The sequence below is a fragment of the Pelophylax lessonae genome, assembly GCF_965119305.1.
Source record: "Pelophylax lessonae genome assembly, chromosome: 5".
Taxonomy (NCBI): domain Eukaryota; kingdom Metazoa; phylum Chordata; class Amphibia; order Anura; family Ranidae; genus Pelophylax; species Pelophylax lessonae.
In genome coordinates this window covers 199,956,400-199,969,899 of record NC_138772.1, presented here as the reverse complement: position 1 = coordinate 199,969,899, position 13,500 = coordinate 199,956,400, and the positions used below count along the sequence as shown (strand labels likewise).

Genomic DNA, 13,500 nt, shown 5'->3' with positions numbered 1-13,500 from the left:
AACAAACATCCTCAATGTCAGCTGCTACAAAACCCCAATGTCAAAATATATATATTACAGCCCTTATATTTACCAGGACACATTGAACACACAAACACATGTAGAATACTTACTTCCCCTTTGAGGAGAGCCCAGGTCCTCATCCGAGTCGGACCAATTGGCCTCTTCTTGGCCAACAGTTTGTTCCTGGCCCGGATCCAGGCGACTTGGCCCTGCCTGAGGCTCCTCTCTTGCTGAAGTTACATCAACCACAAAAGAAAACAAAACAAACAATCATTCCTCCAAGTTCGACCTAATACACAACACACCAGCACATCCACATTACTTACAGGGGGCCTGAGAAGGCTGAGCCGCAACATCCTGATCACTGGTTTCTAAAATAAAAGAAAAACATTATATATTATTTATGGACACAAATAGGCAGTAACCTCTCATCATGCTAGCACCATACTCAATGCCCCTACAATTCAGAACATAGAAGTGCACTTACACCAATGAGATGCATTGACCATGTTTTAAAACAGGAGGGCACCATGCAAATTAAGCGGGCGCCTAAGGCCTCGCACCTACAGGGGCCTTGCGGCCAGTGGCGGAGCACCAACATTTCGAAGGGCGCAGTCAGGGAAATCTCCCAAGTAAAAGATTGCTTTCAATCCTCGGATCAAAAAGTTGCAGCAGTGTGCTGCAGTCCCTTCACTGCGTCTGCCAGGTGTCTGTTGTCCGCTGACACTTACTCCTCCTTCTCTGCCTGGGGATTGGCCGTCTGATCATGTTATCCTAAGATGTGGAGGAATCGGTAGGTGTGTACCTGCACCAGTAGGAAGTGACTGGCCGGTCAACTCACTCTGCTATCATCAGTTGTTGCTCTGGGAGGAGAGCTCCGCCCTGGACCCGGAACATACAGGTAACCAGGCCCAGACTTGATATTTTGCAGGCTGGTCATAGATTTGTTGTGTCCACTATGCAAAGTGGTTGAGTAGCCCCAGGGAAGTTGGAAGAGTCTGAAAATGGTTGGTGGAGGAGGAGGAGAAGAAGGCCCTGGGTGGCTGGGGGACAAGGAGAGGGCCCCTGGGGGTTTTCTAGAGGAGGAAAGATCCACAATGACGCCAGAGTCAATTGCCAAGGAAGAGAGTGGAGCTGAGCAAGTCCTGCCTATCTGACATGAAAGCCAAACATGGTGTAGATGGAGCCCTTTGCCCTACACAATGACAGCACCAGAGGTGGAAGGTGAGTGGTAGCGGGTCTTTGACATTATAGAGCATATGGACTCTGTCCATTATTGGTAGTTTTGTTTGGAGTTGTCCTTTAGATGTTTAACTGTGTTGTTTTTGACCCGAGCTGTGAGGGACTGAGGTATGACAGCCCACTATGCTGAGACTTATAGTGCCCTAGAATGTTGAGGACTGAGGAATCCTTAGTCCCTAACAGAGGGCACTACAAGTCTTAGCATAGCAGGCAGTATTTCCTCATTCCCCTACAGAGAGGATTACAAGTCCAAGCAGGTAGCCTTCTGCAGTGGGACTTGTTGTGCCCTTGACTGTGGTGGACTGAGGAAGGGAAGTGTAAGAGGGTCTCTGTAAGCTCAGATGTATGGGGGAGCTTTGGGGAACACAGAGTTCCCTTTTACACCAGAGTCCCCAGCTTCCCCCCTCAAATAATGGTTCCCAAACTCTCCTTATATCAGAGTCTTCACACTTCCCTCTTACAGTGTAGTAAGTCTGGAGACTCCGATGTAAAGGGGGCTCTGTAAAATGTGATTAGAGATTAGAAATTTCTAACATTTTTATTTTCTACTTACGATCCACAATTTTCAGCTGCTCAAATGGCTCGCTGCCTCTGACTGCATATTGGAGTGTGGCCGTCCTCCTCCTCCCCTTCTTCACCAAAAGCACAAGAGGGTGCCGTCCGTCCGCTTTGGCTAGAAGCAGAAGAAAAAAAAAAAACATAAAAAATACGAATGTACATAGTAGTATTAAAGGTTGTGAAGAGACACTTGATGGAGGTAGGAAAGGTAGGAGCGAGAGGGAGGGGGGGGGGGGGGTGTTGGTATTAGTGTTGTTGCATAGCTAAACACATGTCCACCTACCCAAAAAATTGTAACCTATCTGGTCACATGTAATGTATATTTTTACTTACCGGAGATTTGCTCCACACCCTTTAGCAGGAGCCTGGGTGAGCGCCTTTTGGCATCACTCCAGGCCCGCTGCAGATCCACTATCTCAGGCAGAAACTGAAATCTCCGCTGCAGCCTCATCCGGAGACGACACATCATCTTGTGCTTTTGGTGAAGATGCGTATAAACTTTATCATACCCCCAGAGGAGGAGGAGCTGTGGAAAGAGCAGTGTATGTTTGAGTCCAAGTATGTCCAAAATAGTACAGTCTTCAAATAACATGCTAGGTCGTCTTTGAGATATTGTAGAACAAAGAATTCCATTTCTGGTGATACATATACATCGATGTCCAAATCTACCTCCATGACATAGGTTGCCCCACACTGGTGATTTCCTCTACATGATATAGCCATTTTCTCAATTGGCCTTTCATGACACACCCAGGGCCGCCATCAGGGGGGGACAGGCAGTCACTGTATTTACAACCTTATTGCTGTCCATTTAGCAGGGTGCAAGTAACTTTACACACATGTAGCATAGGTATCAACTTTTGTCACCATGTTAAAAGGACAGCAGTATGGGTAGCATTACAGTGACTGTTATTAGTCCAGGCTCACTAAACTAGCCAATGCTTGGAAAAGCAAGCCATGCAGATTGCTTTTCAGGTCCCTTTTAACACGAGCTGTCTGATTGGGTGTGGCTGTTAATTTTTGACGCAGACCTGATAAGCCCCTCAATTCTCCTTTATGGAGTGTTATATGTAAATGGGATTGCTTCATTTGAGATGCAGATTTAAACTGTGTATGGCCAGGCTGAAGGTACCCAAGTTGATTGGTCGATCACCTGGAGGACAACGTACAACCAGTCTGTCAGATTTTACACACACTTATCGCTAGCATCTCTTGTAGCCACTAGCAATAATCACTGTGTTTTCCTGGCAGGGGCAGCACCAGGAGAACACAATGGCTCCGCAGGAGGGTTTCCCCTGTCTGTGTTGATGGTGGAATCAAGGCAAAATGTTTTTCCTGCAAGCCACGGGACAAACAAAGATATTTTTTTAATGAATCCATGATTTTGCCAAAATGGAAAAAAAAAGATGTTTGCTTTGTATATTCTTAAGTTTGCTACATAACTAGAACATGTAACAGTGTTATATCATTGCAGGAGATTTCCCTTCACTTCCTGTCTTGGTGTCACCAGGACAGGAAGTGAGGGAATCTCCCGTGGGGATACAGCCAGCAATTCTTTCCTTTTATATATACTATGGACATTATAAGGCAACAATTGCAAGCTATTTCCCCACAGTGATATTCCCCTCACTTCCTGTCTTGGTGACACTAAGACAGGAAGTGAGGGAAAATCTCATGCAATGATATCACCCTACTAGAAATTGTAGTTCCGTCTAAAAAGTATACATAAAGTAAGCACTTGGTTTCCAAAGTGGCAAAATTATGGAGGAGTTAAAACCCCATAGTGTGATCGGGTAATCTGACGGTGTGTTCCTACACTCCTCAATGTGTCTGTTCATTAAGCTGTGCTGAATTATCCTTGATTCACAATTCCTGCAAGAGTTGCACATGGTATGTGGGAGATGCAAATTTAAGGTGGCATAATTATCCACACAATCACACATAATCCTTTTTAAAGGTCACCAGCAGAATTTGATGGCATAGTGGTTCACAGCAGTGCCATCATATTCCAGTTAGATCTGTCAATTAACAAAGCAATGGGATCTGGGGGTGTATTTAACTTGCAATGGACACCCCCATTCATTATCATATGGCAGTGTGAGATGGGTCTGTTGGGAATGTGATCCATTGAGACAAGTGATTATACACTCATGTGTTTCTTTTAGAGGTGATTTGTTCAAGGCAATCCTTTGAAGACATGACCATTCCAGATTTTTGTGATCACTGATTCCATCTCAGGTGAACCAATTAGCTGCTGTGTGCAGATCCAGCTTATGATGGTAAGAGTGTCAGACAAGACAAACGGGGCCGAGCTTGCAGTGTGTATGGATGTATGTAAGGCAATAATTTTTGGCATTATGCATTTAGGGAATATAATGTTTCTAATCTTGCATATATGAAAAGGGTCAATACATTTGTCTTTATCTAGATAGATTCCAAAGCGTCAGAGCAATCTGTCACAGATAATTGGGTTTCATTTTGTGTAAAAGTTGAAACGAATCAAATCTATCTATATACAGGCATAGCCCACTTTAAGTACACAATGGGACCAGGGCATGTATGGAAACTGAAAATGTACTTAAAGTGAAGCAATCCCTTTTTTCTTTTCTCGATGCATGAAAATACACCAGCTCCATTGTAAATTTTGGCCACATTGACATAGCCTTACTCCCAAACCATGTGGGAGCATGTTAAGGGGATCCAGGACTATGACATGATAGATTACCTAGGCAAGCTGGCCAGCCACAAAATGGATATGGTGTAGTCCTGGGTACCTGGGTACCCTGTCGTTGCTCCCTAAGTTTGTTATCCCTGTCACTTATGGTTTGTGAGCAGTGTCATGGCAAGCTGAACAAGCTGTGTCCTTACTCACGATTGTATATAAAGTGAGTGTACTTAAAGCAGGGTATGCCTATCTATATCTATATAGAAAGTTCAGAGATGTGAACCTGTTCCCTATTATATACACTAATATATGGTATATAACATATTCTATAATGTATCTAATGTATATATATTGTATATAATATATACATAGTATATATATTGTCTAATATATATATTTTTTAGATACACATACATACATCTATATATATACACATAATATATATATATACACATATAATATATATATATACATATAATATATATATACATATATATACATATAATATATATATATATACATATATATACATATATATACATATATATACATATATATACATATATATACATATATATACATATATATACATATATATATATATATATATATAATATATATATACATATAATATATATATATATATATATATATATATACATATAATATATATATATATATATATATATAATATATATATATATATATATATATATATATATATACATATAATATATATATATATATATACATATAATATATATATATATATACATATAATATATATATATATATATATATATATACACATATATATATATACACACATACATATATACACACATACATATATATATATATATATATATATATAGGGAACAGGTTCACATCTAGGAAGTTTCTATAACAGGAAGCTTCTAGATCACGTCTAATAGGCAGAAAGTGCATGCGCAGATCAGCAGACCAAAAGTTTCTTGCACACCCGCTAGATAAGCGACCCACCCTGCCACCATCCCCCATCCCCCATCCCGCACCCTGCACACTCACACCCCCTCCTTACCTTACACACAAATGCCACGATTTCGTCTGTAAACAGTGCAGGAGCCATGATGCACACTTACGACAGGGCCTGGACAATTTCCGGAAACGTGTGCACGCAGCAAAAGTTTCGTTTCCGGTTTCATGTATAAATGTGAGAACGCGGTTTTGTATATTCGCGAATTCGCGAATAGTGAACATACACAACCATTAAGCAGATTTAACTTAGAAAAAGAAATACAAATACATACATTTGTGGACACCAGAAAACTTTATTTAGACACATGAAGACATTTTAAAAAAAAAATTGGAAACATGCTGTTTATTACATTTGTATTTTTCAAACCAAAACAACCTTTGTACAACATTTAGACCATATACATCGACAAAGAGCCCATAATCAACAGATGCATGTGCAGATTGACAGAATTATGTTAACAGCAATAAATACTTACAGAGAGTCAACACACAACACAGCCAAATCTCACCTCCATAAATAACAAAGGGCCAAAAATGTTACCCATAAAACATGTGACACACAAATATATTGGACCTCTTCGTAGGTCAAATCTTTCCTGATGTCTGAGTGAGCTATATATAATCCAAGCAAACACACCCAGAATGGTAACGCCCAGTCCAAAAATTAACTGTGTGTATCCTGTGTGTTTTGGAGCATGCTCAGTTGCCAAAACAAGGGAAATAGAAATGAGGAATAGAAATGTATGTAGGTGTGTATAGTATATGTGAATTGAAAAAATTCTCTCTTGAAGTTTGCTAGTCATTATTTAGAATGTTTAGATACAGGAATACATACATATATATACAATTACGTGAGAGAGAGAGAAATATATATTTAGGGAAACAATTGAAACACACCTTTTGGGATTTGAGAAGTGAGATTGTGACGATTGACCAGATATGTAAGCCAACAATCTGACTCATCACTCATGAACATCCCTAAATTTGGCGTGGCAATTATATCAGGCGTTCTTATGTGCATTTTGGCTGGCGTTTTCACAGGCGTTTTGACATGCATTTTTTGGGCAGGCATTGTTATATGAAATCACCTACAAAAGCCCCAAAAACAGACCACAAACACGTACATGTGAACGTAGCCCGTTTGGGGGCGTTTGAGGGGGATTTGTCCAGCTCAAGGATCAGCTCCCAAAACAGGCAAAAAATCCAATCCTATTCAGTTCAATGGCCCCTGTTCCCATGTGAGCATTTTGACGGCATGAGGAAAACACCCAACGCTCACTGAGAAATAGCACAATGATTAGGGAGTCTGCCTTCCTGCTGTAGGTTTGTAAGTTCGAATCCGGAAGGTGCCCTCTGTATGGGCAACACTTGGATATCTCCAATCCTCCAAATGTTGACATCATTAATTTTGTTCATGTTTGAAAAAGGCATGTGTATCAGCAAACTTTTAATCCAAAGACATGAACAAAATACAAAAGATGCCCCATAAAGTCAATATGTAGCAATATTGTGAGCTAAAGCTCTATTTGTTTGTTGGGCATACTTTGCTAATTAGCCAAGTATAAGGGATATATATATATATACCTTCAGTTAAATGTGTAGTAAAATGGTAACACTTGGCCATACCCATATGGAAGAAAAGGTAGTATTTGCAATATATTTCTAAAAACATTCTTTGGAAACACATAAAATATTGTCAAAATTGTGACATTTCCTTGATATGTGTGAAATGCTAATAATCTTTCTTTGAAATATGTTTTACATCTATTTTTTTTCTATCTGACGACCAATTCCCCAATGTAATATTTTGTGGGTTTTTTCAGAGAATGTGGAGGTTCTATATAAACACTGTAGATTTGACTGCTATGATTTCGGAGTTAGCAGGAAAGGTGTATGGAATGTGATGGTGTTTACTAAAGGATCCCTTGTTGGAAGTGTGCATGTTTTTCCAATTCCGCCGGTTTTTGCCATTTTCTATGGGCGAGACAGCGGATTTGCAAGCGGTATTCAAAAAAAAATTGACCCAAAATCGCGCTGGCGAAATTTTTTGAGCCAATTTGACGTTGCGCATGCGCACATTCGCGAGTTCGCAGCTCGCGGCTGGAGGAGCTGTTTAACCTTTCCACACTTTCGCAGATATCTCTCTTTCTAAGTCAGTTTTTGAGATTTTTTAAACGCAAGTCATCTCCAAATTGACTTCCACACCTTCCACAGTGATTTGGGATTTTTGGGGGTACAGGGGAAAATTTGGCTAAACTTTAGTCGAGCTTTTAGCTGGCGTGGTTTTAAGTCGCGCTCTGACCATATTGCATCTTAATGAATCTCACACTAGGCGCTATTTTCCGCCCGCCGTTCTTTGAATGCCAATTTCAGACTTAAATAATCGCCGCTTCGCAAAATCACGCCGAAACGCCAATTCGCCGTACTATGAATCAGGCCCATAGTCTGAGACACAGAACTTCTGGATATTTTCCTTCAGCAGAAAAACACAGCCTGGAGAGCTTGTTGCCCTCCAGGACACCCCTGCCACGCGCTTGCCGTTCGTGAGCCCTCAAGTGGGTGACCTAAAGGCCTGGATGTTGACGCAACTGAGAGATGACGGAGGGTCTGTCACCTGAAGATCTAGTCTTGTATCACAGGAGAAAGGTGTCGCATGGATGTTGGAAGGAGTCAACCAACTTTCCCTGGACATTTGTGAGTAAAGACTGCTGACAGATCTTTTGGACTTTTGGGCTACTGCCATTACTTTGGTGTTAGAGAGTTGACTGAGTGTTTGTTCAAAGGGGACATTGGCTGGTGTTCGGAAGAGCTTAGTCTATCAAGTTCTTTTAGAAGGGATTCTGCTATTGGTGCTCTAAAGAAAGAAACCTGCTATTAAATGCTTCTACTACAAGCCAAGTCCATAGTTTGCTATTGCAAGGACTTCTGCTTCAGCTTTTCAGAAAGGAGTTTACTGTTCCCAGCCTATAATAAGTCTCTTTTTGGAGTATCCCACTTTAATTCAATCCTATACCAGTTATTCCAAAAACCAACAAAAATAATACCCTCTAGACTTGTTTTTGAGACAAAGAGTGACTGTGAACGTGTGCCTGGTTGCAGGGCAATCTTCTGATGAAAGAATCTGTTAATTTCCCAGTGCCTTGGGGGTAACGCTACACTAGAGAAATGGCTGCCAAAAGGTGCCCCTGAACAATGAACAGTAACCACACACCAAATGATTGCTAAGCAACTCCAGCCATTTTTAAAATATATTGCTCCTCCTTTTAACTCTGTGTAAAAATATATGGGTTTTAGAACCATTTTACAACTGTATGAAGCTTGAAGAAGGGTGTAGGCAGGTTAACTACAGTGATGATTTTTGTTTTAGCAAGTTAGAATGGGAAGGGGTTACCTGGGTTTGGACCCTTTTCATGGGCTTTTTGGGCCTTGCTTCCTTTTTCATATTTAAAGAGGGGGAAGGACGGGTTACAGGCCACCAGAGCCGCTGCCACACATGCATGGGATACTGAGAAGCTGATGTGCCATATAGTCCCATGAGAAACCGGAATATCAGAGCTGGAATATTTAATAAGAGGGCCCCCAGATCCCAGAACCCCCCCCCACAGCTGATGACTCAACGATTGTTAATGACTCAGTGGCCGGCTTCTTGGCCCGTTCCTTAACAACCAGCTATTCTTCACACAGAATTCGAATCGGTCGATAGTTTTTTGACCGATTCAAATTCGAATCGTTATGAAAATTTGGAATTTGTTAGAAAATTAATAAACAAAATAAATTAAATCAATTTAAATGAAACTAAATGAATTCCAAAACAAACCAAAGAAACTAAATTAGTAGCATAATGAATCTATTCGAAAAGAAATTAAACACATTTTTCAGTTCTGCACATATGTAGACAGGTCCCCCGGTAGCAAGGTTCCCCAAAAGCATTCAGGACTAAACCTGCAGTATGGAGACCCCATGTAGCTGGCCACATGATAAAGGAGAGGGAAGGAGTTAGGTGAGAGCACGCATAACGTCCATGCTAGGTGCTCAGTGGGACCCTATTCTTTCACTAGGAGTGAGGTGGCAGAGATACGCGAAACTGGTGGAGAGGGCGAAGGCTCAGCAGTGTCCCTTCTTAATGCAACATACATCAAGCAAGGGTGCATAGTTACAAGGGAGAGCACGTTTCACAGAGGAACATTTCACTATGGCACACAGTGTATGGCACATCTCTAAGTAAGCCATAAGGTTTGACTTCCACATGAACGTGACCCCACCTGATCACAAGCATTAATGAGCACATGCACAAGAAAGGGTGAGCAGGCCCCACCCACCATGGATCTTAATTATCCCAAAATCTTGCATTTTTAAAGGGAAATCCACTTTTAGTTACAAAATACGTAAACAGATGTAAAAAAAACAATATATTTTTATAAAATATTGTATATACTGTATATCATATAAAATTTTCATACAAGACATTTTGCAATTTGAAATGGAGAAGTAATTTTAATTACATGAATCTGAAGCTGGTGTCATTTTCTAAAACTGTCAAAAAATTAAATGCAAATAGCAACCTGTACACAGCTGGCACACAGAAACCCCCCAGAAATGTCATCTCTTGATATTGGCTTAATGATTTTCTCTGACATATGACCAAGATGCAAGTAAAATTGTAGATGTTCACTGCATTAGGATTTTCATATCTGGTAAAATAGTCCCTAAGGGTTAAATACTTCTAAAGGAAAGCAGACACCAAAAGGTTCCTTATTAGAACACTGAGAGTGCATCAGTTGGTTATAATGAGTGTAGACCCTCCCATCTGGGAATTAGTTGTGTAAGGACATACAGTAGTAGAACAAATACCTTTTACTTCAGAACAAAAAAAAGATAGGACTACCACAAAAATTGTTAAAAAAAACCCCTTGCAATGAACATTGATCACCCATAGGAGATTTTTTATTCTCAACAAAGGTGGAGTTACACTTTATGTTAGCCAGTAAAGGGTATCGCGTAAACTTTAAACTTTCTGCAATAACCAATGGCTAACACAATATACTCTACTACTCCAATTCCAGCCAAAAATAATATTTCTGTTTTGGAACAGTTTTGCGGAGTGAGGTTTTATTACATTATGGTTGTTGAGATTACCATCTGAGCCATCGCTGCTTAGCCGTTAGCATTGTCATCCTACTTGATTCTGGAAATCGTATGCAGAATGAAGTAGCTGCCTCTAGGTCTACACATTCAATGCAAGAATGATCATTAGTCAGCCTGAACATGCCTTATAGAACAAGGGGATGCTCTTGGGTATGTCTGAACAGAACAATTTATCGAGTACAACCATATTCTAAAACAGTTACAAAAGCACCTAAATCTAACATTCACTTTTAAGTGATTCTTGTTTCCCAAAAGATATTAAAGACAAATGAGATTACTTTGAACTCCTGACCAATACATTTTTCTTTAATGTTCTAAATTAGGCAAACAAGAATAAAACCTGTATAAACTGACAAAACACATGTTCCTTTGTGTCTAGAAAGTAATTGCCTTATCCCAGATTTTGTTTCCATTACCCCTACGCTATTAAGACATGCAGAGAAGAAACAATTAAGTAATAGGAAAATGTAAAGTACGTATTATACTTATCTTCAGGGTATTGTTGGTAAATCTGACTGCACAAGCATCAGAAACTGCAGAGTATATTTCACACATTTTAAGCAATTACAATTGTACCCAAGCTCATAGTGACTGTTAATAGCTAATGTTCTTTGCAGTGGACTGGAAGTAATAGGTACTGCCTTAGACCTGCTATCATGCTTTTGATCTGTCAACACAGATACTTACGAGTCTATTGCATTACAGATGTTTTTAAACACGGGAAGCGAGCAAATCTTCAACAGAATGCCATAAACGATTTCCATGTGTTTCTACAAAAATTGAAGAGTGTTTATTGTTAATTATTTCATTTATAGGCAGGGAATTAAACAATGTTTCTATGTAAAATTGAAATATAATTGAATTAAGAGTTACTGTTGCCAAATTATATCCAAATTGGAAGTTGTTCAACAAAAAGTTGTCATTTGCAGTATGGTTGAAGAAAGGCAAAAACACTTTCCAGGTCTTTGCTTCTCTTGTGAATGGAATATAATTTTACATATAGTATGTGATATAGTACCAGCAAATGGTACATGTATTTTATTCTACAGAATATTACGTTTGTAAAGCTTAACTGCGTTTTATTTTTTACATTTAGGATAGAGCAGAGAAGAGTTTTATTTTTATATGTAAACCTGTTGGGAAGATTGACCCTTGCATCCTATCCTTATGACACCATCACTGGGACAATAAAACCACAGGCAACAATAAAAGTAATCAGACGCTCTAACCCTTCTCCGCTCTACTGAAACAAACATGCTTTGGTTTTTGTCTGTGTCCCAATAGAGAAATGTTCTATCACTTCCAGTTCTGAGAAGAAATTAGAGTACATTTTTGCAATAAGAACACAGACAGCAATACAAAACTATAACTCAACAAACAAACCTGATTTCTTTTTATGAGGAGGTAGGTAAAACCTTGGACAGAGGAGTGGCTGTGGACGTAGTATGCTTGGATTTTGCAAAAGCTTTGACACAGTTCCCCATACACGGCTAATGTGTAAGGTAAAGTCTACAGGCATGGAAAGATCAGTTTGTAAATGGATAGAAAATTGGCTAAAATATAGAATTCATAGAATTCATAGAGTAGTGGTTAATGATTCTTACTCTGAATGGTCTAAGGGTATCAGTGGTGTACCCCAACGTTCAGGTTTGGGACCCTTACTTTTTAATATTTTTATAAATGATATAGGGTCTGGGATTAAAAGTAACATTTCAGTCTTTGCAGATGACACCAAGCTTTGCAGTGGAATAATTTCCTTACAGGATGTCTCCAACTTACAAGCTGACCTCAATGCACTTTTTCATTGGTCAACTATGTGGCAAATGAGGTTTAATGTTGATAAATGTAAAGTTATGCATGTGGGGGCTAAGAATATGCATGCATCATACATACTAGGGGGAGTAGAACTGGGGGAATCCATAGCGGAGAAGGATCTGGGTGTTCTGGTAGATCCTAAGCTTAATAATAGCATGTAATGCCAAGCTGCGGTTTCCAAAGCAAGCAAAGTCCTTTCTTGTATTAACAGAGGAATGGACTCCAGAGAGAGAGATATCATTTTACCCCTGTACAAATCATTAGTAAGACCTCATCTGGAATATGCAGTTCAGTTTTGGGCACCAGTTCTTAATATGGATATCAGTAAACTGGAGAAAGTGCAGAGAAGGGCAACCAAACTGATAAAAGTCATAGAGGCAATGGGAGTCATAGAGCTATGGGAAAAGATTAGAGGAGCTGAATTTTTTTTCTCTCTTGAGAAGAAGAGATTAAGGGGGGATATGATCAACATGTATACATACATAAGGGGTCCCTATAGTTAACTTCATGTTGAGTTATTCACTTTAGAGTTAACACAGAGGACAAGAGGGCACTCTTTACGTCTAAAGGAAAACACATTTCGTCTCCAAATATGGAAAGGTTTCTTCACCGTAAGAGCTGTGAAAATGTGGAATAGACTCCCTCCAGAGGTGGTTCTGGCTAGCTCACTAGATTGCTTTAAAAAAGGCCTGGATTCTTTCCTTTTCCTGGGTGTACATAATATAAATGGGTACTAGTATTTATAGGTAAAGTTGATCCAGGGAATATCCGATTGCCTCTCGGGGGATCAGGAAAGAATTTTTTTCCCCTGCTGTAGCAAATTGGATCATGTTTTGCTTGGGGTTTTTTTGCCTTCCTCTGGTTCAACTGCAGGTATAGGATTGTGTATATGGGATTGTATGGTTGGGTTTTCTTTACTGTTTTTTTTTTTTATTGGTTGAGCCAGATGGACTTGTGTCTTCTTTCAACCTAACTATGTATCTATGTAACTCATTAGGCCACCGAATAGCTGCCCAGACATAGCTTCCTGTTGCCTTCTAGTGAAGTATTAGAAG

General features: G+C 39.6%; 1 protein-coding gene across 1 annotated transcript in view; it reads right to left on the bottom strand.

Annotated features, from left to right (window-relative positions):
- The window catches only part of AOAH (acyloxyacyl hydrolase), a 209,397-nt gene that overhangs the window by 98,047 nt on the left and 97,850 nt on the right, over positions 1-13,500 (bottom strand). Inside the window, exon 6 of the mRNA XM_082259508.1 lies at positions 11,318-11,400. Coding sequence (XP_082115634.1) covers positions 11,318-11,400 — 83 coding nt within the window. The remainder of the gene's footprint in view (positions 1-11,317; positions 11,401-13,500) is intronic.